At 48.3% G+C, this 27,533-nt stretch overlaps 1 protein-coding gene across 1 annotated transcript in view; it reads right to left on the minus strand.

Annotated features, from left to right (window-relative positions):
• Window positions 1-382: 382 nt before the first annotated feature.
• The window catches only part of LOC135246117 (metabotropic glutamate receptor 3-like), a 35,734-nt gene continuing 8,583 nt past the window's right edge, over window positions 383-27,533 (minus strand). Inside the window, exons 2-7 of the mRNA XM_064319646.1 lie at window positions 25,057-25,122; window positions 19,311-19,986; window positions 16,017-16,905; window positions 2,428-3,500; window positions 1,140-1,314; window positions 383-624 (exon numbers count right to left, since the gene is read on the minus strand). Of these exons, the coding sequence (XP_064175716.1) occupies window positions 548-624; window positions 1,140-1,314; window positions 2,428-3,500; window positions 16,017-16,905; window positions 19,311-19,775 (2,679 nt within the window). The 5' untranslated portion in view covers window positions 19,776-19,986; window positions 25,057-25,122 and the 3' untranslated portion in view covers window positions 383-547. The remainder of the gene's footprint in view (window positions 625-1,139; window positions 1,315-2,427; window positions 3,501-16,016; window positions 16,906-19,310; window positions 19,987-25,056; window positions 25,123-27,533) is intronic.

Consider the following 27,533-nt stretch of genomic DNA (forward strand, 5'->3'; position numbering starts at 1 on the left):
GTTCTGTGGTCTTGTGGCAATATTGTAATTATCCATGATCATGACTGGTTAATAGTTAATGGGGCATTTCAGTCAGGTTTCTCTTATGCCTTGTCAATTTTTTTAATATCATCAACTTGTGCTGTTTAACCCTCAGTTAAAAGTAATGTACATATTATATACAACATATAAATGCATATACTTAATTATAACAATGAAGCCTACAAAAAAAAAAGACCAAAATCTTTTGTTCAGTATTTCCAGTGCAGCAGAGAGTTGGTTGCCTGCTACATCCATTCAGAAAAATGAATTTTTACAATGGAGTTCATGGTTATTTACAACGCATAATAAAACTATCAAAAAAAGTCCTGAAAAACACCCCTAGAAATGTTTCTTTTTTCTCTTTCTCTCTCTCTCTACAACAATGTCAGTTACTATGTACAGCCTTTAAAAATAATTTAATACACACTTTCTACATAAATGGTACTAGTTCACAGGAGGTGCACAATATGTGCAAATTCGCTAACAGTCTAAGGGCTGGGGTCAGGGGTCAGGGGTCAAACGGAGGTCACAGGGAGGACGTGGTGGAGTCGACGATCTCCCTCCCGTTGCAGATGGCGGGAACGTACTGGGCAGCCGCGGAAGCTGGGGAAAGGAACGGGGGGGAGGGATGAGAACACAGCTCGGAGGATGTCCACGCCTGCCCCCAAATCTGAGCGCTTTGACATTTTCAATGGGCGAATGGCTACCAAAATTCTATAATCAATCATAAAATGGTTGCACCGGTTGCTTTTGCGCGTGGCATGGAGGTGTATACGCAGTAAACATGTTAAGCGTTAAATCAGCTCTTAAAGAGTGCACAAGGTCCCTACTGGACTCGTACGTACTGCTAGAGTTTAAAGAGTGGACATTTCACTGGGTACCATACAAAACCCGTAGGAGCTGGAAACTAGCAATAGCTATAATCTGTGTGCGGTACATCAGTTACATCAACTTGTTGGTAACGAGTTGAAGTGGTACTATGTTAACTTGCATTGTCCCTACCAAATAAATTATATAAACGAATGAGTATTACATATGAACTAAACGCTAAATAGGTATTTATAATGCGTGCGTGGTGTGTGACGGACAGCTCGTTCCTGGGGGGGGGCGGGGCTTACCAGTAGAGTAGGTGGTGGCGGGGCCGCTGACGCTGAACCGGGCGGGGTTGTGCCGGTGGCTGGTGACGTTCTTCTGCGGCTGGAACATGATGATGTGGACCTTGGGGGCGAACATGCACCCCAGGACCACGAAGCCGCTCAGGCTGACCGAAATGCACATGGTGGTGGTCTGCACCTGTGGGGTGGGGGGGGGTGAGACACGCTCCCAGTCAGTTGACGGGAAAGGAAAGCACTATCGCATTAGTCACAAAAATACCTCCCCTGATAAGTGTACCTGTAAACTAAAATCAAAATGGCGGAGGCGTTAAGTTTCTTTGCAAGTGGCGGAGAACAACAGTATAAACCGTAAAAAAAAACAGGCAATTCGGGCAATTAGCTAACACGGAGACTGCCTGAGCCTCCCCCCCACGCCTGTTCAACTGAAACCCACGTCTGTTAGGCCAGTCTTCACCTGTGAAGGTCACAAGCCGCGACTACAAAGCAAAATGTGATTCAGTGCGAATTACTGTCGCGCTGGCTTTTTGGCTCCTGGGCAGAGCGCTCTTGTGCTGTTCCTTGTTCTTGAATAATCGCCGTTCTCGTACTGCGAGGTCAAGCCGGCATTAAACACACTCCACCGGCGAGCGGCATAATGAGGCAGCCTTTGTGTCTCTTTTTTTTTTTTTACACCGCGCGTGAATACGTTTGACTTTTAAAGGATTTCAATGGAGGGCTTCTACTTGCATCAGCAACTCTCTCAAGTATTCCCTGGAGTTGACCAGCTCCTGTAATTTAAATGGTCTTTTCACTTTGCTACGTTGACTGTGGCCTTCAAAACTACACATTTATTCGCGCCGGTTTCACATGGTTTCACTCAGCGAATCGGCGTCGAGCAGGGCAAACAACAGTCTTGGGAAAGATCAGATTACATACTGTAGATGGCGAAATTAATGCTATGTATCTTGTCGGATACCGCCAAAGTATTATAATGTAGAAAATGCTATTTTAAAAGATTTTCTATTTTTGGGGGGCTTGGTTGTTTTCTCAATAAGGAACAGAAGGTATATCTCCCTGCAGTTTCATCACAATGAAAAAAACAAGCTATTTTGTGGCTATTCATTATACACTTATGTTCTGTTTTATACTAAGTTAGTGTCAGGTTTATTTCACAGTGGTTGACAGTAAAGTGTCCAGTGTTAAAGCAACTCCTACAGTGAACATTGGGTCCCTGCTGGACTCCTACGTACTCTGTTGGAGTTGAATTAACGCCGGACATGTTACTGTGTCAGGAAAAGAGATTCTGTGTTACCCGGTAGTCGCTGGAGGTGACGTAGAAGATGGGCAGGAAGGCCAGCCAGATGATGCAGGTGGTGTACATGGTGAAGCCGATGAACTTGGCCTCGTTGAAGTTTTCGGGGCACTTGCGCGTCTTGAAGGCGTAGACGGTGCAGAGCGCCACCAGCACCACGTCGTAGGAGAGCGAGAGCAGCATGCTGGAGTCGCGCACGCTGCACTTGAGCACCACCGTCTGCCGGCGCTCGGGCAGCGTGAAGCGGCGCGTGCCGGGCACCTCCAGCAGCAGCCAGACGGACACCAGCGCCAGCTGCACGGAGATCAGGCTCAGGCAGATGAAGACCTGCGAGCTGGGGCTGATGAAGCGCGGCCGCTGGGCGCCCTCCCTGGCGCCGCCGCCGAAGATGCGGGCGATGCGGTTGGTCTTGGTGAGCAGCGCCGCGTAGCAGACGGCGAAGGACGTGCCCAGGCCCAGCCGCCGCATGGCGCAGGTGGCAGGCGACGGCTTGGCGATGAAGAAGAAGGTCATGCCGTGGCACATGAAGACGCCCAGCAGCAGGATGTAGCAGAGCTCGCGGCCCGACGCCTTGACCAGCGGCGTGTCGTTGTGCCGGGCGAACACGGCGGCCACCAGGGCGGTGCTGAGGAAGCCGGCGCAGGCCACGGCGACCGGCCCCGCCGCCCAGGCGTCCGCCCACTTGATGTAGTCCTCGGGCAGGTCGTAGCAGCCGGTCAGGTCCGGGCGGGGCCACCGGCCCGCCCCGCAGGGGGCGCAGGTGAACTCGTCGGCCAGGTACTCGTGGTCCTCGCAGGGCGTGCAGATCCAGCAGCAGTACTCGCCCGCCTGCATCTTCTTCATCTCGTTGCGCGCGCACGGGTCGCTGCACTGCGAGGTGGGCGGGGCCGACGCCTCCCGCGGCCAGCGAATCAGCTCGCCGCTCAGGCTCAGCGACTCCGCCCACTCCCCCACCTGCACGTAGGAGTACTTCCCCGCCCCCTGCTGGTAGTTGAAGATGTTGTAGCGCCCCAACCCGTCGCCGTAGGCGTCGAATTTCACCACGCTGTCCACCCCGGGAGGAGAGAAAGGTGCTGAAGGGAAAGAGAGAAACACACCCGAGGTAAATGAAATATTAAATGCATACAAATAAGTCTAAATTTACCTTGGGATGGGCTTTCTATATACAAACCAACCCCGGGAAGATTTTAATTCATTTATATATGTAAGTGTAGGTCTCTTGGGGTGTGCATAGCATATTCAACCCGTACTTTCAAGGAAAAGTCAATTCCTTAAAGAGTATCTCATGAATTTTATCAGAGACTCTGCCACTTGACGAAAGACTGGCTATAGATTTGTTCCCGTTTATGTGAAATACAGTGTGATACAGCTTATGAGATTTTGCACATCCTTTTTCATGTTTTTCATGCACGATTGTAACGGCCCGGCTCGAAAAGCCGCAACAACAAGTCCAATGTACCAAAAACACAATCCAAAACTTGATTTAAAAACACAAACCCAGACATTTATTAGAACAACTAACAAACTAAACAAAGGAAAACCCACAAAGTTCAAACAAAATGATTTTCACAAAAACTACAAACCACACATAAAAGAAACCTGAAAGAAGATTCCAAAGAAAGCATCTCTACACAAACACAAAAGCCCCAAAAGAAAATCTCCCCTGCCTCATACTACTGGGCTTGTATTGGGCCACAGGCAGGTGGAGGCAATCAGGCAATTAAGCAGTTAGGTAATTACCTCCACCTGCACTACCCAGACCAGCAGAGGCAGGGGATGTAACAGCGATACAGATTCAATAACCCTGCCCCTCTTTCAAACATTTCAAATCTCTTGAGAAGGATTTATATAGTAATTATACTTGGTTTTCATTCTTTGTAAATATTGCGCCAAAATGCACCAGAAAATTTTCTGAAAGGCAGACGGTGCTGAAGCTATTGACGGCCTCTCCCCTCTGATTAAAGATGACAGCGTGTTATAATGGAGTCAGGACAATGCGCTCCTGTGGGTCTGCAGCTAATGGAACCAGGAGAGACAGGCAGCACCAGGGGAGGCTTGGAAATTAAACTCTGCGAGCCAGTCCGGTGAGAACCTACGTATATATTTCAGAGATTTATCTGGGTTTTTTTTTTTAAAAGCGTGGGTGATCACTGCATGTAAGGGATCGATTCTATAAATTCACTGTCACGTGTACAAATGCTTTGCTCGTTTTCTTTTTTTTTAAAGCCCCAAACGTCAACACATTTCCTTTTCACAGAAACCAAAGGAACTCTAGGAACTCCTACACTGTGGTGGTTTGGTGATCCGTTATGATTTGAACCTGGCCGAGCAGTTGACAGAAACGACTCTGGGGAGCCATGTCAGAGTTTTTGTGCCTATGAGCTCCATAAATCACCGTGCCACTCCTGCTGCCAGTATTATTGTCACTGAGAGACTGAGAGAATGCTTTTCACATCTATTATTTAAATTGAATATCTATATTATCTCTAAATATATACATGAGGTGTTTTTTTTTTCTTCCCCCAAGTCCTATAAAGACGATTTAGCACCGTCTCATCAATGTTACCTTTCTTTGTTGAAATTGGAGAAATGATGTAATAGTAAGAACCGATGGAGCACTGAAAGATATGGCATTGCATTATCTCCAAAAGCGAAGCAGGGGAAAAAATACCAAAACTGAAATGAATATTCAATTATTACTCATGAAAATGAATTTAAATTTTTCTGCTGAAAAGCAAATTACTTTCAAAAGTGGTTACTAGTTTTCTTGACAAAATATAAATCCAGCGAAAGCCCGAAATAGAAAAGCTGAATAATTTGTCTCGCAGGAGGTCGATAACTACTACACTGAACACAAATGAAACAGAACCTGTTCAATTTTGCTGCAGTGTAATTTTAGAAGTTGTCAATTTTTCATTTGGCAGTCACAAAAATCAAACAAGAAGTCCCCCTACACCCACCCCCACCGCCCCTCCAATCCATGCCAAACCGCTCAAGATTGTAGCGAAGGATAAAACAGGATTCAAGTCCCTTGGCTCACACAAGCACATGGCAACACAATTATCTTCTTTATCCGAGCCTTGCCACATCCAAAGCAGCTAATTCAATGTTTAGAAATGTCAGCGTCATACAGTCGCAATAATATAGTGCCCAGTTTGATGACCACTGCAGTACATTTGTAAATCATACAGTATGCCATGCCACTGTATAGTTGAAGGTTCTTGGTATTCTAAAATGGGTATTCAAAGCAGGTACTGTGCTTGGATGTGTAAGCATGCTACAGCTGTTCCAGTTTTAAATGGCTCATTAGCGGCACAATATATTTCATATTTCAAAACAATCTGTTTCTGAAATAAATTTTTTACAGCATTGTTACAGCCGTCGTATGGCGCACAACTTCTCGCTAGCTCCGATCTGGGAAATCATCACACAGCATTTACGTTTTCAGAGGAGAGCACCAAATTTAGTTTTGACGAAAAGAAAGCTTCTCTTGTGACCTCTTTGCCTCCATCGATTTTTGTTCCTGTTATGTTCTGGACGGAGGCCATGATTGTCACACTTGGACCAGCTTGCCAGCTTGGTGCCAGACTCCATCTTAGGCACAGATGATGGAAAAATGACTCGAGGGAAGCCTCTGGCTCCTTCTACAGAACAGGCCGAAGTGATGTCATCTGAGGTTCCTGACTTCTCCCTCTTGCCTCCTGTTCTTTATAATTTCTCTGTCTGTCACGTGCAGATGATGCTCACAGTAAGAGCCTCTTTTTTAAAAAAGAAAAAAAAAAGATCACTCCCTTATGTGTGTCTGTCTGTGAAAAGGAAAGCTAAAGAACTGACAGATGAATTTGAATAAAATGTGTTGACAATGAAGAAATTGTTCACGTTTAGAAGGGCAACGCTTTAACAAGTAAAAAGACACGCAATCCAATAAATACCGAAGCATGCACACAAACACATTAACAAAATGTCAAGAAAGCAGGTGTCCATGTTCTCACGATCATATCTGTGCTATTGTGACTCGTAGATACCGATCTATTGGAAAGTCAAATAATACTGGAGAGCTGACTTCCCTTAAATCGCTTACTGAAGGATGAGTTCTGACACCAATTCACCTGTTGTTAATTACGGAGTATTTACCGCTGGATGGCAGCATCGTAACGCCAATAATGTCGGAACTTCAAAAAAGCCATTTCCTGAGCCAATGAGAATTTAAATCCACACACACACATACACACGCATACCAAATTACATCTATGCTCTCGAAGACCTACATCATCCGGCAATTAAGACAGTAAAAACCAGCAAGTTGTAGCACTACTTAAGATGAATTGAACTGTAATTATTTCATGTTAGCACAGGCACAACATTAATTAGTGAAAATAATATCGTCGGCTAGAGGAAACAAGTTGGCATTGCTTGGGCATTTTGTGAGGAGAATGAAAATATATCGACCCAGTAAATTTATTTTTAAAAAGTTATTGAAAACCAGACAGGTACCATATTTCCATAGCCAACGTGTTAGACGTTTGAGCACATTGGTACATAAGAGACTGTAATATAGACCTAGAACTACACGTTGCATTGTGTGACAGCTCAATCCGCAAAATCAAACTCTTGTTCCCAAATCTATAAAACAAAAGATTTTCCGCCCTACCTTTTTTGGTGTAGAGACCCATGCGGTCATACAAGTACATTATAACACATTTCATTATAGGCAAAGTGTGCGAGTTCCTGGCTCGAGACTCAGTTGTGACGCTCTCACAGTTATGTTTAGCGCGAGCTACATGCGCTCGAGCGCAAGAGATGCGCTCAAAAATCTCATTGAAGTCTTCCTGAACCTCGCTTGAAAAATGAAAGCTGTGATTCCTGACTCATTCCTGACCCAGGGTGAGACCACTAGAGCTTTAATTTAAGATACTGAGTCTAATGTTCGACAAAGCAGTGGGGTGACTCCCAAACCGGAATCTAAAATATTCTATATAACTAGGTACTACTAGGCTATTACATAATACTATAGTATCGATGAATTGTTCAAGAACGGGCCATCACTTGGCCATTATTTTACAACTCCCAATATAAATGTAGACACTTCATGAAGTAGCTCCCATGTAATGGACCGTATTCTTCTAAAGCTTAGGCTTACCTGCGGAGGTTCGTAAAAACTAGCGACTGTTAAAACCAGTGGAAATCCAATTACCTATATACACAACCGCTACGTGGATTTTTTTTTAAAATTTGACACATGCGCGACATATGAGAGGTGTACATCTACCTTCAGGCAATACCGTTAAGTGAAACTGAAGAACAGGAACTGATCAATTGTGCTTAAAGCCAGGCTCTGTTGTACGGCTATAGCCTTTTAAAGCTCTGGGCTAAAAAGGTGTAACTTTGATTGGGATAGCACAAAACACAGACATATATAATTTCACGAGGCTTCTATCCTATAGATCTGTGTATGTGTGTATGCACAGACAATAGGCCATAATGGCAAATGAATTTGGCTTGTTACCTCAAGGCTGCAGTTTAAATTACCTTCATCGCTCAAGCTGTTCTGCCCCAGTAAGCATCCAGCTGCACTAATGGATAATATAAAAACACATATGCTACTGTATGTAAGTGGTCTTGGACTGGTGCCTGCTAAACATTATTTTAAAATGTAGCATATGTCCTCATACTATACAAGTGCTTCCGAACCAAAATTATACCTCATACATGCACAGAAAATATATATTTGTATGCATTCAAATGTGTATACTTGTAATCATGCATCATGCATGTGTACATACATATTTTACAGTAACGTAATGTCCTCCTCAGGAAGTGATGTCTGGCCATTACTGATGGAGAGAAACCCTTACGGAGGCTCGTGTTACACCTGAAAAGACTCACCGGAGAGGAGGTAAGAACTGGGCGTGGGGCCGGGGGGGGGGCTGCGGAGGAGGGCCAAGCAAAGCCCGGGTGGTTCTGCGGCAGCTCCCAGTACAGTAAATAAAATACTACTACAGTGATGTTGTGGAAGGCTGCCCACAACAATGTTTAAAATATTCACCTTCCTACCCCCTCCAGTCTGAGGACTGATATAGTAATTATCAGTTGGAACTGGAGGCTCAGATTACCCCCCCAAAATCACAAAGATGATGCCAGATTTAAAAAGTAAAGAAGATTGTGCTTCGGTAAATGAATTCAGGGAATCCAATGGTCGCAGTTCTCAACAGAGGACAAAGGTAGAAAACCGTACAAATACCCTTGCAAGTAACTTATTTCCACCACAATTGCACTTATTATTTATTGGGTGCTCAAATGGTAGAGTGAAATGCAGTGCGTTGCCAGATTACTTTGCTGATTACTATGCGCATACTGTATGCTGCATTTTGTCACTTTTATGGCCCTTTGTCCTCATGTAAAATATGACTCATTATGTATACTCATATGCATTTCATTCCTCACAGTTATTTCATATATTTGCACAGTAAAATGTACCAGCGTTGGTTACAGTACTGTACTGTATTGTACTGCGCTACTGTAACAGTCTTGATCCACCTCTAACAGATTCCACTCTGGCCGTAGTGGTAACAGCCGATTTAACATTTTGCTGCGTGCACTCTTGCTCATAATCCCAAATCACAGTGAACGATTTCACGTTTGAACCCTCAGGAATGTCTTGGCTGAGCGATCAGCTGGAGAGCGTTGCACGTTTTTTTTTTTTTTTGTTTTTTTTTCCCCACACCAGTTGACCTACGGGGAGACCGAGCAGCCAGGTTAGGCCCCGACTGGGATTAGTGCAACCCAATTAAAGTGCACTCTGTTACTACAGAGATCTAATAGTGGAAATAGAGCTCATTTTCACAGGCAACACACAGGCCTTGGGGGACGTGGGTGGAAATTAACACATTGTATTTACAATGAAACAGTCCTGCCAGCCTGGCCTCGGCGGAGAGGGCTGAGCGTGTTAGAGCTGGCCCTGGCAGGCCGTGTGGATGGCGGAGAAATCAGCTCGTGAGGTTGCACCTGTTGACGGAGTTCAAGGGCACGGCATCTCCCCCCCCCCCCCCCAAACCGTTCAACATGTTGCCCATGGGACATCTCCCGAGTAGCCAGAATGAGCGTTTATAAGTTTATAAGAAAGTCCCATAACACAATGGGAGTGACATGAAAATTCTGCAGTGAAATATATGATAACAACACAGATTTTTACCCCCATGAAAGAATGCCATTCATCGTAGCTTACATTTCATAAAATGTGTGTCGGGTTATCAGCCATTTAACTGTACAGTAAATAGCAAACTGTAAAATAGATGTATAGCATCTGGCCGTAGGAGCTAACACTGCTTAATACCCAGCTCAGTACATCAGCTGAATGGAACATCGCATTACTGAGAAACACCCAGAGCTGCTTTAAGCGGGGAAAATGCCTTTGTGTTTGTGAGCAGATTGTCTGTAAATCCTTCTGTTTTACATGTGAATGTCCCAGCGTCCACAAAAGCCAGGTTTTACCCGGCTTCCTGAGTAGCATTTTAAAATGGCAGACAATACAAACGCAATCCCCAACAGGAGATTATTCGCTGATGATGTGCAGTTCGGTCCATCTCCTTTTCCTCTCTTGCGTCTTTCTGATGGAGAGCGGCTGGTACAGAGCCTGGTGTAAGTACATTTAAAAAAAAAAAAAATCTAACCGCTTGTAGGGAGGAAAGAAGTAAAAAAGAAAAAGAGAAACTCTGTCTTTGTCGACACTTCAAAGCCCCCCACTTTGCCCTCCACGCTTCATAGGGAACGCTCTGTGTGAAGTACTCTGCTCAAAGGGATAGTTCATTCCTGGGGTTTTATTTATTTATTTTTAACATTATTTTCAGTTTTAGTGCACGTTTTTGATTGGCCCAGGCAGTTTTATTGCACAGCAAAGGATATTTTGGATCCTTTCTGACAACCAGCCAGCCTTTACAATGGCTGCTTCGGGGGCATTTTGGGGGGGGGGGGGGGGGTTTGGTTGCGGTCTAAACAAAGAAAATTCACTTCAAGTGACGCCAAAGTTGAAAAACATGTAGAATAAACTGACTTTAAATAAGGGGGCTTGCAGGTTCTAATCTCATCCAGAGGCCTGCTATTGTGCTGTTTCTTTATCGCTCGACTGAACAGGACTGGCAGGTGAAATTCCCACGCCCCAGACAAAATTCTATTATATTATTCCCGGTCCCAGGATGATAATATTTGCCCCCAAGTTCACAGACCATTGGGCCCCCTTCCTCCAGGGCCCAGGACAGTGTACCTGGTTGAGAACATTCAAACTCCACACAGAAAGGCACAGGGACTGGTTCCAAACCCAGGACCTTCTCTCGCTACCCACTGCACCACCGTTCAGCCCAAGGCTATGAGTTGTCATTAAAAAATACCAAGCTGTACAAAGCTGCGTTTTTCTTAAATAAGAGGCAGCGTAAATGAACAGAACTGCTCTCCTTAATGCCTTTACTCTTTGTTTCCATGCATTACTCAATGGCTTGCATAATAATAATGCTGATTTGTAGATTTAAACACCCTGCCTCCCCCACAACAGGTCAGAATACATATTTCTTATTCAAGGCTAATACCGAGTGTGCAATTAGAAGAAACGCCTGTTTCTGCTGAAGATGTTAAGATTCTAATGTTATTCATGGAATATTTGATCAAATGGCTGGCTAAAACTCCTGGCTGTTTGTTCGCGTCAAATTCCCAAGCGTGGGCCTTTTGTACTTTGGCTCATCCAGCGTTGTGTAAAGCCTCGCAGGCAGGTACTAATTGTAGCTGACAAACTGTAAATGCAAAAAAAGAGCTTCTGAGCTTCTGCCCAAAGGTCGTGTCCAGGGAGCAGAGGTCAAGGGTGAATTGTTAAGCGCGTGTCACACAGGAGGTCAGCGCGTTTACGCGTATCAGACGGGTTGAGCTCACGCATCGGTCGAACCATAATGTTGCCTAGAGAAACGTGAATATCGCAGATGAAGAGCAAATTGAATAATCTATTGAATAGTACCGTGTAATCGGCCCCGTGACTAATTGGAATTTGGTATCGTAAATCATTGTATCACACCCACGTAGGTTTGTAAGGTCAGGAAATGGGGGCTTTCATTATTACTGGGAATTAATCACCCCCCATGGAGAAAAATGCTGATCCCTAAGACTGGGATTCAGAGCAGATTCATGGTTATTGGGATGCTTCAGTTGCTCTGTGTGTACTTACTCATCGGGGAAATCATGCCTGATTTTATTTAGGTAGAAATATATATATATGCTGGCGTTTGTTAAGAAAAGGCAGTTCAGTAGAAAGAAATCAGGGCAAATTATCCTAAAGGAATCAGCGGGCAGATGTAGCTGGATGCCCGTCGCGGCTAAACGCTCAGTTCATCTTTTCCACCTGTTCGGGTGGTCCTCCCAAATTCCACATATCAGGCCGGGGAAAGAAAATGCAGGCAGTCGGGCAAAATGGCTGAAATTCCTGCCAGGCAAACAAAAGCTTCTGGGGTAGCGTATTTAGTTGTTGTTTTTTTTTTGAAATTTTTATTATTGCTGGCACTCTACACCCACTCTGGGTCTCATCAAGCACAATCTGTCTCAGTAATTTCACAGCCAGAAATCCACACCCCGGGGGACGGCACTGTTATGCTGCGGATCTCAGGATCTCTCACTCCTCTCGCGAATCTTTACACACGTGGCACGGTGCTCGAGAAAAAACTTCATTCTTTATTTTGTTTTCCTCCTTCTTTCTTTCCTTGCGATGATCATGACTTTCCCCCCTCTCGGAAGCGTCTCCATCGACATGAATCACCGCAGTCACAGTTCCTTATGCAATCAGCACAGCCGGGTGCTGCCGTAGAAGGTCCATGCAGTGGTTTAGGGTCAGAACCACCCCTGTGCGGCGCCACACAAGTAACGGTTTAAATTTAAATCAGTGATTGCCGCTGCTCCGCCCCGCCCCCCCACCCACCCCGGTCCACAAGCGGTTCCAACACAGTTTAGAGCCTCCAAAACGCTACGGCCACCTCTGGCACAACTCTGGGTTGAAGTGTGTGCGTCGGGCACAATAGTGTGCCAGCCCAACTATGGCACAAGTGCTAAAGGATACACCCCCCAAACCAGGATGAAGAGTCATTCACCTCTCTCTCTCTCTCTCTCTGTCTCTCTCTCGCTCTCCTTCTCTCTCTCTCTCTCTCTCTCTCTCTCTCTCTCTCTCAATGGCTCAAAGCCTCAGGTCTGACACCAATCCGCTATGCTTCTGTAAGGCCAGGCTGCATGGACCGCGTAGCTACATCACGCGCGGTAGAACAGGGGAAAAAAAAAAAACGGCTTCCTTGAGCCTTCCAGCTTTACCGGCTCAGTATCGCCCTCCGGGTGCATCGGCCTTCAGGAGTAACACGCTGGTGCAGAGAGACATTACCCTCACAGACAGTAAGCGTGTGTGTGTGTGTGGGGGTGGGGTGTGTGGGGGCGGGGAATAGATCAGATTTGTATTTGAGCCGGGTGCGCTGGTCCGTTTGCGGCGGGTCGGGGTGCGGTGGAGGGTGAGGGCGAGACGTGTCTGTAAGTGTGCGGGCGAGGGGGGGGGGGTTGGGAAGGGGGCTGCGTGGAGATTTCTTAATCTCAAACTCGACTCTTCCCTGAACAGATCCCTCAGTGTGTGCGGAAGAAGGGCTCGGCCTGGCGGGCTACGGTTTCAGGCCCCCGGCCCGAAAGCTTCTGCAGGGCAACTAATGAAATATATATGCGCAGCCTAGTCCTGCCCATTCCTGCGTGTCCACATCCTGTTTCCACTCCCCTGATGGATGCGGCAGTGGAGCTGGTGCGGAGCGCAGTAGCACTTTCCACAGTCACTGAGAGGGGAGGTATCCAGCCTGGGGGGGAAAAAACACGCATCGCGCTGCCCAGGGCTTGACCTTACCCTGCGTATGTCGTTTATTAGGGCGCTCACTTCCTTTAGGTGACAGAGCTGACGGAGCGACAGGCAGGGGCATTGTGGGTAAATAAACTGCGGGCGTGGGGGCGGCTCGTTAGACGCGCCACGCTGCCCGGAGCGCGCTCAGAATGCGGCGCCGAGGCAGAAACACATCGGTGCGCGTTCTGCCAGTGACCCCTGAACAAGCTCGGACCCCGTTCCATCTCTTACCCCCACCCCCCTCCTCCTCCGGTAGCATCAGTTAGATTACATACGGCACCATGACTGTCCGGCCTTTGGAGCCAGACTGTATGAGTGTGGCAGTGTGTCATTATGATTTGATGATGTGAAGGTGGGGGGGGGTTCAAAACCTAGTGTAGCTTGCTCTGCTGATCATACCGCTTGAGTGAGGCTGCAGATGTAGAGTTTTACAGTATGTCCCTCAATGTACTGTAATGCTAGGTCTTGTATACTGTATAGTATACTGTGTACACTAGCATACTGTGTACTGTATACTAGCATACTGTGTTTGATGATCCCCTTTACACCTGGCATTAACGTGCATCTTATATCCAGACTGAATCTAGATTTAGCTGGAATACGTTTAAAACCTGGCATTAATATGCGTCGCCACTGTCCGTGATCAGATCCGGTCACAGTCTTGACCTCACTTCCTGCTCAAGCAACTGCACACGCAACATCCTCCTATACCTACTGAAAGAGTCCATTGAAAGATATTGTGACTGGCTGTGTTATTTTTGCAAAAAAAATCTGTTTATTTTGATCCGTTTTCCTGACACCCTAAAAAAGGATGTGTTGCTATCAGGCACACTTTTTCTGTTGCTACCTTTGCGTTACTTCCAGCACATTTTGTGTCACAGTTACTACTTTTGTACAATTCATTCTGCAGAGGGAGACTTTATAACACTAAACTGTGTTGAAAGTAACACAAAATGTGTTGCCCTTCACTTGACATGGAGGCGCGTTAAAAAGTGACGTAATGTGTTTTTAACACATCTGTTTTTAGAGCGTACGACAGCCAGTTCCCTGTTTGACCAACAGTGCTCAGAGGCACAGACCTTTAAGGGAAATTTACAAGCTGAACTTTGGATTGAGGTCGCTGCAGGAGACAACGTGAAAGAAAAAAGTCTAATATTTACAGGGTAAATACTAGCCTAATTTTACATGTGGCACCTACAAGCTGATCAATGGCTTACTTGCCTTTGCAAGCAGACTAACTTAAAAATAACCTTTCGGTGGACACATTCTAAAATTTCAATAAAACTTCCAGGATCTGAATCTGAGAGATTCCATATTGTAGGACCCTGTGGTGGAATTCAGTCATTTAATGGGAACGAACACCAGATGAAATAATCTGATGAATATACCAACACATTCAGCTAACAGAAAAAAAAAAAAATAATATCCCACAATATTTTTGATCAGCTGACAGCCCTACCTTAAATATCTACCTATGTGTTCTAAACACCAATTTAAGTTAACCGACTCCCCATCCCCCCCAATACGAGCAGGGAAAAAAAAAAACCTAATTACAACACCTACAGATGCGCAAGCCATCAGTTCCCTCTAGAAAGCTGAGTTTGACTCTGCCTGCTTCATCACCATCATGGTAATCATCATTACCAGCGCAGCTATCTGCAGCCATTACCAAGGGCGTAATTGCTAATTGTGCTCCAATCAGCGATGATGCGGCTCTGTTTTCATTTCCAGAGTCTCTCAGCGGCTTTAAGCTGAAGTTAACTCAGATTTATGGCGTTACCTGCAACTGGAGATGAAGACAAAAAATGGCGGGGTGAGCCCGGGCACACAGTTCAGTGTTAAATTAACTCTCACAGAGTGCATATGGTGTTGAGGGGACTCGTATGTACTCTGTTAAGAGTTGAATTGACGCTGGGTGTTTTGGTGTGCTCTAGGAGGGCGGTCTCAATTACAGGGTGAGAATGGGACCTCTGAGGGTCTGCCTGTCCCAGTTCCCCCCGCCGCGTTCGCGGGATTGAAAACGGATATGGCTCCCGTGGGCTGGGCTGGTGCCGGGCGCCGCCTCTCACGCTACCGTACCAGACAGCAGCCCCGCAGCTTTCCATCTGACGATCTTTGAAATATGAAGTCGGTGCTCAGAGAGAGAGTGGCACTGCCGGCTGCGCCGTCCCGCTCCGACGCTCTCCGCGGCTGCGTTTCCGCCGGCTAAAAGGGCCGTTGGTGCGCCTGGCGCTCTTTGTGCCTCTTTACCGCTATCAGTTACGGATTAAGTGCCAAATAAGCATATTTCAGCAGGGGAACATAAAACCCTCAGCCAGAGCTGTTTACTTGCACCTTTCGCAGCCCACGGCCCACAGAGGGAAGCACTGCAAAATAATCAGCCTCGTAATGGTGTGAAACACGACTGCGCTCCACTCTGACCTCAGAGCTCGCTCTACTACTGAAATGGATTCGAAACTAACAGTTATGCAGCAATGTGGGATGTTTCCACAGATCAACTGCAACGCCCTTTAAGATGTGAGGTCACAAATATGTGATTAGAATGTTGTTAATGGAACACTGAACATTCTAATGCTGAAGTCACAAGCACTACTGCTAATTGAAAGCAATGGAGTTCTAGCACACTGACATAGAATTTTGAAAAAGCATTCAAAACTTCTACTCTTCAGTGGGTTACCGCTCCAGGATGGCTTACCCTTGAAGTTGAGGTTGAGCAGGTAGTCCCTGTACAGTTTCCTCCCGTCCAGGGATTTCATGGCGTCGCAGAGCCGCGTGGTGTTGGCGCACAGCGTCCGCTGCATCTCGTGCAGGGCGTGGGCCATGGCGTACACCGCGTTCACCACGAACATGATCTTGGACTCCGGCTCGAAGTTGGAGTCGTCGATGGCCAGGTCCGCCCCGCACGGCTCCCTGTCCCTCTCCCTCTCCCTCTCCCTGTCCCTCGCCCCGTCCCCGCCCGGCGCCAGGGAGCACTGAAACTTCTGCTCCCAGAAGTCCCTGAACCAGGGGTTGCGCCTGTTCCTGAGGGGGCCGAGGTGCTGGAAGTAGCGGTTGAACTCCGCCACGGGGTGGGCGGCCAGCTCCAGGGTGATGGCCCCGTCCGCCGCCCTCTCGTTGCCCTTGACGATGCTCTCCTGGGCGCCCCAGCCGTCGCTGGCGATCCAGGTGAGGGAGGCGTTGAGGCGGGTGGCAGCGGCCAGCAGCTCGCGGGCGTCGTCGCTGCGCATGAACAGCACCGCCACCCGGGCGTTGGGCTTCTGCAGGAGCTGCCGCACCACGGCGTCGTACGACTTCTTGGCGTTGGAGCGGCCCACCTTCTCGGCCGTGGCGATGCAGATGTTGCGCAGCCGGGCCTCCTGCTCGAAGGCCTCGATGCCCGTCTCGCCGTAGTCGCCCTCCGACGCCACCGTGGACACGTACGTCCAGTTGAAGAAGCGCAGGATCTCGGCCATGGCCTTGGCCTGGTAGAAGTCGGGCGGCACCGTCCGGGCAAAGTAGTCGTAGCGGGACTTGTCGCTCAGCTTGGCGCTGGTGGAGGCGTAGCTGATCTGGGGGATCTGGAAGAGCCGCAGCAGGTTGGCCACCTGGAAACCCGAGCAGAAGATCAAGTAAAATGGCCGCCTTGTGAAATGGAGGCGAAACAAGAAGCTTTCAATACGTCCAACATCTCTCCTCTGCCATTGATTCAGCCCAGTTACACTATTAACCAAACTAACACATTTCTATTTTGACACACATTTTCTATAATCAAGCTGATCCACGCCATCGTACCGGCACCACTGAATTTTTTTTGATACATTGTCGGCTTCAACCCGGCCGAAGTACTGAAAGAGGATTTCCGTTGGCAGTCGTAACAGTTTACTTTCGAACCGCCTGGCACGCTGCAGCATTCCGTCGGGGTTTCTTTGGCAACCGAGAAGCAGCGTGATAAGTGAGGTGAGATTAGCCGCGTGGCTCCTCCACATTAGCGCCGCGTGACGCTGATTGACTTAATTACTCTCGCGGCGCTGACGGGACGTCTGCCGGCACAATCATCCAGACTGTCGCTCACGGGCAGCTGCTCTGAGCGCCGCTCATAGGCCATCACTTCGCTCTGTTCTCTTCTCTGATTCCCCCCACGGGAGCGTTCGGTGCACAGGCATACGTGCCGAACTGTATACAGGTTTTGTAGGTGTAAGCAGAGTGCAGACCTGGGTCAAATACGTTTTTGTTTTGGATTCAAAATACTTTTTTCTGTGCACTGTTGATCTTGCCTGGTGTAATTGAGCCTGTCAATATGACCAGAAGGCAGGGTTTTGCACTTTTTGAGAGTATTTCTATAGCTATGCGCATGAACTGATTTTTAACATTCATAAACCTGGGTGGTATGTGGAACAGACTGAATAGAATATAATTAATTCCTGGTGACCTCTAATTCTATTCCAACTACTACTACTACTTAGCACTATTAAGTCTTTCGAGATCAAGAGATAGTAGCTGCTTTATGAATGTAGTCCTTTATCATTATCCCTGTTTGTTTCCACATATGTCTTTCTAGCAAACTGGACTGCAAGCCATCGTGACAGTGACAGTTAGCATTTTTAGTTATTTTGTTCCTCGTGCCCTAACACACACATTTACATAGTTTCATCTGCCTCCTGAATTAGTCTAGGGGCTTCAAAAAAAACAGTTGCACGTGATAAAAAAGAAAAACATTTGCTCAAGCTAAAGAGGTAGAAAAAAAAAAGTCAAACAGGAACAGAAGTCTAAATAAAAGGAGGCGCGCGACGGGTAACAATGGTGCGGTGAGCTGAGAGGGTGCGGTGAGGTCAGGGTACACTTGGCTCCCCTCCAGGAGCGACGAGCAGTATCCAGAATAGCGCAGAAACGACGGATTCCGTTGCAGATAAGGGGAAGTCTTTTGTGTCGCGCGGCGAGAGGGAGGGACAGAGAGACAGAGAGGGGAGGCTTTTATGTAAAACTTATGCAAATTCCATCAGTTCTGGTGCGAGAGCTCACTGGGAAGCGACCGCACGACAATGCGCTAATGATAGGGGTAACGTCCCAGCTAACACAGAAAACGTCCTGACAGTGTCGCTGTCATGTCCTAACACTGGCTGAACATTCCACTGACATTGTGTGTTAGCTGGGGGTGGCAGCAGCTCCGCAGTAGTGGAAGGAGGCTGAGAGTCGCTCGGGCCGAGACTGAGACAGACGGACAGACAGACGAGCGAGCGGCCAGCGAACTCTCAGGGCAAACGGGAGTGGTGAATTATAAAGCGGTTACTCTGCGGTTTAAAGGCACAAAAGGCTTAAGTGCTGCCGGAGTCCCCTCTGCGGAGCTCCGGAGCTCTTCGGGGAGCGCGGTTCGCGTCGAGAAGCCGAGCGAGCGAGCGAGACGGAGCGAAGCGGGATTCGGAGCTGCTCGCGGCACGGTCTTGAAAGTGATGACGTGATGTCATTTCAATCGATTTTCCTCCAAAATGTGCACAGTTGCCCGGCCCAGAACAGAAAACCCGCTCGCTCCCGCTCCTGTGATTTGTGCTTAGATCTGCAGAGTGAGTGAAAACTAACACAAAAAATGAAACTGCATACGTGCGTTAGAGGAGGAACTGTTTAGATTTTAAAAAACTGTGCACCATGGCTACAAATGTTGCATTAGACAGCATTAGTGATAAGTGATAAACTATATAATTAAGATAATGAGAGTAGGTACAGTAATGCACAATAACACAGGCTTCCTGACAGGGATGGACAAAAATGGTTTGGTTTGGCAAAGTGCAAAATACCTCCCCAGAAAATGTTTCTATCAACTGCAAAATGGTGGAGGCGTACATCTGTTTTGCAGGTGGCACAGAGGTAAGATCCATGCAGAAAAAGAGCCAAGCAGCATGCATTACAAATGAAATGCAATCCATGCAAGCGAAGGCTTGAAAACGCACGCATTTATAGCCATGCTTCCTGGTTGCGTTGCCCTGGCGAAGCGGGCGTCGGTATTGGAGACCGGTACCTGTATGGAGACGCTGCTGTAGGAGCCGCCGATCACGCCGGCGATGGCCAGCGGGCTGCCGTCCTGCAGGGCGTACGAGCCGTCGGGGCAGATGTACTCGGTGTCGTCCACCTTGGTGAGCGAGGCGCGCACGAACTCCAGGGACTGCTCCAGTGCGTAGGTGTCCCGGGAGCAGGTGTCCAGGATGTGGGCTCCCAGGGACACGCCGGGGAGCAGGGCGGGGTCGGCGTTGATGCGGTCGACGGCGAACAGCATGGCCTCCAGCCGCTGGATCCCGCGGTCCTCGTTCACGCGCCCGCACTCGTCCATGCCCTGGCCCTTCTCGTGCACGGGGAAGAGCCCGCCCAGCACCAGGTCCCCGTCGATCTTGATGTCCTTGCGGGCGAAGCCGGGGTCGCCCGGCGACAGCAGGACCACTCCCCTGGAGAGCGCCATCAGGAGCAAGGCCCGAAGCCCGGCCGGCATTTTTTAAAAATCCCTCCTCTCTCTCTCTCTCTCTTGCTCGCTCTTCCTCTCTCTCCCTCTCTCTCTGTCCCTCGTCCCACCGGCGGGAGCGGCGTTACCTTAGAGACGAGCTGCCGGAGGCGTCAGAATTAGCGGGCGGCCCCCGTTTGCCGTCCATGGAAGTGTCGGGCCGAACATGGGGGAGGGCGCGGCGTGCGCTTCAGCTGGCTACCTGCGAAGCAAGAGCAACAGGGCCTTAACACTCACAGCTTTCACTGACTTACATCAGTGCTGCCCAATCACGTGCCGTGGAGGCCCGGGACTATGCATCTTCCAACCAATCACTACACCTGCTGATTTTGCTCATTAACTCACCTTCAACTGGAGAGGAGGGAGTTAATTAGTGAAATCAGCAGGTGAAGTGATTGGTTGGAATAAAAACCTGCATACTCTCGGCCCTCCATGGTGTAAGATTGTAGAACGCTGATTCATCATCAGGGACAGTGTACAATCCAAAACAGTCACAGCATAAACTGTCACATGGGTAATATAATCATGTGTGACATTTGCTACTCAGCTCTGAAACCTTTTGACTGGCGAGAAAAGTCCGTCAAAAAGGTTACAGAGCGGAACAATGAGCGTAGCGTGTTGTAATGAGCGTAGCGTGTTGTAATGAGCATAGCGTGTTGTAATGAGCGTAGCGTGTTGTAATGAGCATAGCGTGTTGTAATGAGCGTAGCGTGTTGTAATGAGCATAGCGTGTTGTAATGAGCGTAGCGTGTTGTAATGAGCGTAGCGTGTTGTGATGAGCATAGCATGTTGTAATGAGCGTAGAGTGTTGTAATGAGCGTAGCGTGTTGTGATGAGCGTAGCGTGTTGTGATGAGCGTAGCGTGTTGTAATGAGCGTAGCGTGTTGTAATGAGCATAGCGTGTTGTAATGAAGTCAGCAAGTCAGCTGCGGGGTGTCGATGTTCTGCGGCCAGCTCTGCAGAACAACGCTCTTCGAGCATTTCCCAAAGTAAATACTTCAGTGATTTCTCACACTCTGAAGAGGAGGCCCACAGTAGCCCATTAGCTGTGTATGAATCGATGCTTTCAGGGTCAGGGGCTGATGTACGCTCGGTGTTTTGATTTAAAAACTTGGCAAAGCTCCTCAATCTCATTTCCTCTCCGGGAGCCTGTCCCCCCCCCACCCCCCCAGTTGATGGTGCATTTCTGTGGCCCTTTGCAAAGCCCAAATGAGCTGCATGATGTTGGCAGCGACACAAAGCTGAGTTTGCCTGTGCGAGGGATCGGTCCTGTCCCGGATATGTCTCAGCGCCAACCGATCCATTTCTGTCCTTACAACACCCAAACTTCTACAGCGACAAGCTCTTCAACAGACCCCCCTTACCACTATCTCTATGAGAAACCCCAGGCACCAAGGGCTGTGTCCCAATAGCTGTCATGGGACTTTTGCACTTTTGACTTCAGAGATTATAAAGACAGTATCCGCAAGAGCAATGGCAGCAAACGGAAGTTCCCCACTTTAGCGTGTTTGTATGGCACTAAAACAGTTGTGAGAGCAGGGGAGAGAAGCATTCATCCCTTATCTTTTGGAATTATCTTTTGGAATTCTTAGTCAGTGTTCTAGAACTCCCATCACCTTCAGTTGGCAGTCGTAACTGTGACATCAAGAACATTCTAAGCGCGTATTTGTGGTCTCACACACCTTGAGGGGTTAATCAGCCCATCACCCATGACCACGGTGTCAAAAGTAAGACAGAGGCGATGGTTAAATGTCTTCTCGGCTTCAGTGGCGCCCCCTATCCACGGGAGCTGGCCTGGCGCTCCAGACGCATGCCTCTCCACTCCCAGCCTGGCAGAAACGGCGCCCTTCAGACCGGTGCGCTTCTGCGATCAGACCGCCGTCCTGTAGCCGCACGAGAGCCTCGGGGCGGAGGCAGCGGCTGGAAAGCTGAAACCGCGTTGCGCGGGGAAAGACGAGAGGAGGCCCTCCCGCGCGGCGGAGCGCAGCTCATTCTCGGAACGGGACCGGCGTCCGAGCCGCCGCCGCCGCGTCCCCCTGGGGGTGCCTATTACCGCCGCGGTAACGCGCCGCTTCCGCGCCACGAGGCGAAGCGTGTCGCCAGATCCCCTGAGATCCTGACCACCTGAGCTCCGAGATTACGCGGTAGCCTCTGCAGCTTGCGCAAAAAAAAATATATAGAATTTAGAAGATACACATACGAACGCTAATCAAATGAAACTCCCATGGTGGTTATGCTATGCCGGACAGGTCAAGCGTAGCGGCGCGCTGTGTAACGGCTGGGGGATAATGCTAACGCGTGCAGGTGCGCTCCCGAAGCTAACGCCCACCGTGCCGTCAGCCTCTAGCTGTGCTGCTGTCTGCAGGGCTGGAACGAGGCGGAGCTCGAACACCTTGTCCGTAAGACCGAAGCGTCCCGTTAAGGAGTGCGTGGTGTCCTGATGTCTGACCCCCCCCCCCAGCTGTACTGCGCCATCAGCAAAGATCAGAGGTGTAAAAACATCTGACTTTTCATTCATGCAGGATGCGGCTGACCAAAAATCCATAAAAGGGGGGGAAGACTTTGGGCAAATACGTGTGCTTTTACAGTCGGTTATATTTTCGTGGTTTTGCGGTGTTGAATAAAAGCAGCTCGGTATTGTGTTCAACAGTAATGAAACGCTTGCTTCCTTTAGCATAGGATTTCACGTCAGCCGGCTTTTATTAATCACAACAGCCGTTCGTGATAGTCATGTTCATTTAGGTGAGCTGTCCTCGAAAATTAAGCATCTGCGCTTGTGCACTGAATCTTGTGTCGACTCCATCAGAATAAATATGTTCTGTGCCCCAGGATGAAAAATGTTTTGAATTTCCGCCCCCGTTTGCCAAATAATGGCTTCTTGTTCAGTGCTTATTGGGAGATTTGTCAATGCTGCCGTGCGTGGCGTATCTTATATATTGAGATATCAGAATATCTTCGGTTTTCCTTAAATTGCACTTTGGTTACTGTAGTCTTTAATCTTCTCTGGGCATTAATGTATGGACTTTCCTGCTTGTCTGTTTTGCGATCTCGCTCACTGGGACGATCAGATGGGAGTTATGGTTTAAAAAAAAGAAAAAAAAAAGGAAATAACCAATCAGAGACCTGCCATATCAGCTGCTGGGTCGGTAAGCTTTGCGCTAACCATACAGCCGTGCATTGTGGGGGCAGCACACAGCCAGCATGTACGCCGCCGTAAACGGTGGACACGCGGACTTTGCGTAACAAAGTCATGATGACGCTACTCTGCATCGTGTCAGTCGTGGTATGTGATTGTGTCCTGGGCAGGACAAGGCTAGCGGACAAATCTACGCAGGCTGACTGATAATGAGATAAGACTCCTGCTGTGATTTACATAAAGACAGCTCATGGGAGCTTATAGCAGCTCATAGCCACTTAGAGCAGCCTATAGCAACTTATAGCAGCTCGTAGCAGCTTGTAGCAGCTCATATCAGCTTATAGGAGCTTAAAGCAGCTTATAGCAGCTGTTCTTACTTATCGCTTTCTCTGAAGGAGACTTACTGTGCAAAACCCGGCCAGTCATACGAGGGGGAATGAGAGCGTGTGCTGGTCACATGGTCGGTTAAACAGGTAGGAGCCGCGCTCGGATTCGCGGGAATCGCGGCGGGACGCGCCGCTCTGTGCCGCAGGCCGACTCCCGACGCTCCCCATTTTGTAATTACCTGCTAACGCAGGTGGCAGCTGCCGGCGACATCATCGCCGGGACGCCTCGCCCTCTGCGGGACCGCGCCGCCGCGACAGAGCTCCATCATCGGCCGCCCGTCCCGGGCTAATCTACCGTGACATTACCCGTCCCGAACAGGCGCCTAATTAAAGAGCCGATTTTTAATCAAGCCTCCGCCCCTCGAGCCGACGGCCAATAAAAACATCGGGCTCCCTCGGGGCGGAACCCGAAAAGCTGCGAAAGAACGGCCTGTGCCGTCGTTAGACCTCGCACCGCGACACGGCGCCGCTCCTGCGGCTCCCGTATCATTGGGCCATTTTAGAGAGAGCCCGTGTGCATCTGTTCCATGAATAATCCGAATGGGCTTTCTGAGTGCCAGCTTGGCCTGGGACCCATTCGGCGCTCGCGCAGTAGAGATTTGGCAATAAACCCTTAACTCGCGCTCACGTTCCTGTTAGCGCTCGTGCGGCGCAGTTCGCCTGGGGAGCCAGCGGATGAATATGTCATGAGCTCTGCGAATCTGCGGGTCAAAATTTTGCTAAGATTTTTTTTTTTTAAATGGAAAGCAGAATGGGCTCTCATAAGCACCCCTGGCCCTGCCCCCTCTTCCCCACGAACCCCCCTCCACGGAGCCTCCCCTCAGCCCTGCTCACTCGTTTTAACCTCCCAAAACGGAAACGTCTCCTTCGGTTGTCCGGACAGCCCTTCTGTGCCGAGTCACGGGAGACGTTTACGCGTGGGCGGGTGCACGCTTTTTAAATTTCACGTCCACCTCGATTCGGACGCCGGGTGTTAACATGTGCCGGCAGCGTAAATTAGATCCCCCCCCCCCCCCAGAGCGTGACGGCTTCATGCCCTACTGAGCCCCATCAACAGGTGCAGATGGGCTTCAGGGAGACAGCTTTTAAATGAGTTCCCGCATGAAGGTGTGTTCTGTCGAGAGGTCAGCCCGAGAGGTGGAATGACAGGGGATGCACAAAAACAACAACGGCCGGATTCGATCACAGTCCGGGGGGCGGGAGCGGGGCGGGGGGGGGTTTGGTGATCGAACTTTACTTCGCTTTCCAAGACCGAGGGGTTAATTGGTCTTTCAGAGAAACGTGTTCACGGTGAACGGTGTGCATCTACGGGGAGGGAGAGAGTGCCCAGTATGAACTGGATGTACCAATTACTTTACTGAATTGTTTCTGAATATATATTTTGACACAATTCGGTAAGTTCACTTAGATGCTAAACACTTGCATTTATTTCTAAGTAAGAGTGGTGATTAATGCTGATTGGATCCTTTGTGCCAGTGCAATTCATTGTGCTGATGCAGTTCAGCTTGCAGCCCAGTGTTCAAGCATGCAGTTCCTCTGGACAGAACTGCCCAGCCGGCAAACATAACTGTGCCCTGCAATGCCAAACACTTCCTGCTTCATCTTTACAAATATTGCAAGTCTTACAAACTCAGGATTGTGGAAATTTAAAGCTGTCTTGTTAATTGCAGAACCTGTGACTAACATGAACCTCGTGTTCACATTAATGCCAGAAATGCGGGTGTGTCTTATTAACTGAGAGCCATCTTACCTGGCCGAAGAGTTGAAATTCCCAACCCCGCCAGGTCATGTTGCATTCCTGCCAGAACGCAGCTACCTGCGAAAGCACAGATAACGTCAGTCTTCACACAAAATCAGCCCAAAACTGCCCAGTTGTTGCTTTCCCAAGTTTTCAAAGTACTTTATTCCTCTGGCGTACAACGAGGGGCACTTGCATGATCACGTTTGAGGTGGGGCCCAGCATTCGCATCCTTTGGAAAGGCCTCTCTCCATATATTGGACTGAGCATATTACATAAGTTTGAGCAAGCACTTGGCTAACTTTTGGAAATGGAATAACTGGCCCGAAACTTCTTTGATAAGCAAAATTCTTTACATGAATAGAGAGCTAAGGCCAGGCCTTCGGGGTTTATTTCCGTAAAGCCTTCCTGTGAAAATCGCTTGTATAAATGTCCCCATAAGCACTTGGGTCTTATCCAAAAAAGGAACAATGCTGGGCATGCGGGCAGAGTTAAATGCACTTTTGTGTGCCGTTTGATTGTGCCAATTTTCTCTGTAGAACAATCAATATAAATCTTCAGTACTTCAGCCCCTTCTGTACCAGTCAGGACTGTGTTCTCTCATTTCCTTCTGATTCCTTCCGGTGCTTTTCCTTCATGCACATTTTAACCCTCTGAAGAGTAGGTTTTTTGGAATGTTTTTTCTTGAAATTCTAAGGCAGTGTTCTAGAACTCCATTGCTTTCAGTTGCCAGCAGTGATTGTGACATCAGCATTAGAATGTTCAGTTAAGGACACCTTCTAATCCCATATTTGTGACCTCACACCTTAAAGGGCTGCGCTTACTGTGTGAACTGGACTTGATGTTCATGGCTATGGATAACTGTTACATAATGATCCAGTGACCTTCGGTTTGCACTTACTATACGCCGCTTTGGACAAATAAATGTAATGTAATGTAATATACAGGGCCACAAAGATGCAAGGACGTTTACCCCGTTGTTCACAATGGGCGGGAAAAATGGAACTATTTCCACACAGATTCACACGCCAGGGCGCACTCCAGCCCAAACTCGGCTGTTGATTTTAACTGACAAGCCAACGGCAGACGCGAAGCCTAATCCTTAACGCCAGCCTCTTGAGCCTGGGGGGGGGGGCTCATCTCTGAATCGTTTTGCGAGAGATCAGCTCGTCTCAACGCCTCCCCCACCCACCCACTCTTCCTCCCCTCTTTGCTCTTCCTCCTCCCCTTCGTTCCGGCGTGTCAGGGTGTTGGGGGGGCGGCCCGGCCGAGGGTGGGCGGATAGCGCGGCGCTTTTCGCGCGCTCCGTCAGACACGGCTCGCCCCTGGAGCACATCTGTCAGCTCGTCAGCGGGCCTGGCGAACAGAAAGGGGGTCAGACGCAATTACAGAGCGCGCTCCTTCACTTATTTCCGCCGCGCAGACGCTACTCGGCGCGTCTGGGGCGAGCGAACACTGCGTGCTCACCCCTCACTGCCTCCCCCCCCCTCCCCCTCGTCTCATCCTCCCTCCCTTTAACCCTTTGGGGTTTTTGGAATGTTGTTTTTTTACAGAATTCTAAGTCAGTGTTCTAGAACTCCTTTGCTTTCATTCACCAGCAGTGATTGTGACATCAGCGTTAGAATGTTCAGTTAAGAACATTCTGCTCACATGTTTGTGATCTCACACCTTAAAGGGTTAAATGTCACCCCTCAGCTGAATCTGGTGTGTCTTTCAGGCGCCCCGAAGTAGCAGGTGAATGCTATGCCGTGGGGGGGGCGCTTTTTCTCATTGACACTCAAAGATGCTTCATTTGCATTTAATTACAACAGTTTCCCTTCTCAGGATGTGGTAATGGGGCATATTATTCTGAATTGCAATGCAGCTATCGAAAACTCATTTAAATAACACCCAACTTTTAAATGGTAATTAGAAGAATATGTTGTTTTTTAAGTATCAGCATGCCAAGGGTATCCTAAGAGATTCTTGGCATGAATTAATTTGTACAGTAATGTTTAATTTAACGATGGGTGCAGTCATTGCGTTGGAGTACACGTTGCAATAAATATTACAATGCTATTAGGGTCTTGGTTTTTAACTAACCCTTCTTCTATCCACATTTGACCTTGACGAGTTTGAAAAAGACATTATAGTCTTTGCCCAGTGCTGTGAGCTATCCGGTCAGCTCCAATCTGAAACTCCATTCCCCTGTGGAGTGGAAGAGTTGGCGCCATCAGGGAAGTGTCACACATTACCCTCAGCCATTACGATTCAGTTACGAAATTGGTTATGGAGTTTTTTTTTTTTTTTTTTGAATTCGAAAATTAAATGGAGCTAAATGTCTCCTGCCGTCTGAACTTTCTTTGACATGTTAAAAAAGAATGACTTGGGATTCGCAGTCAATATGGCACTTTTGATTCCCAGCTATTTAGGGAAAATTCTTAACATGACACGCTGTCTCGATAAGGCATCGTAGCACAGTTACATAATATACTCCTGAGGCAGTTCGA

Source organism: Anguilla rostrata, chromosome 19 (assembly GCF_018555375.3).
Source record: "Anguilla rostrata isolate EN2019 chromosome 19, ASM1855537v3, whole genome shotgun sequence".
In the NCBI taxonomy this organism is placed as follows: domain Eukaryota; kingdom Metazoa; phylum Chordata; class Actinopteri; order Anguilliformes; family Anguillidae; genus Anguilla; species Anguilla rostrata.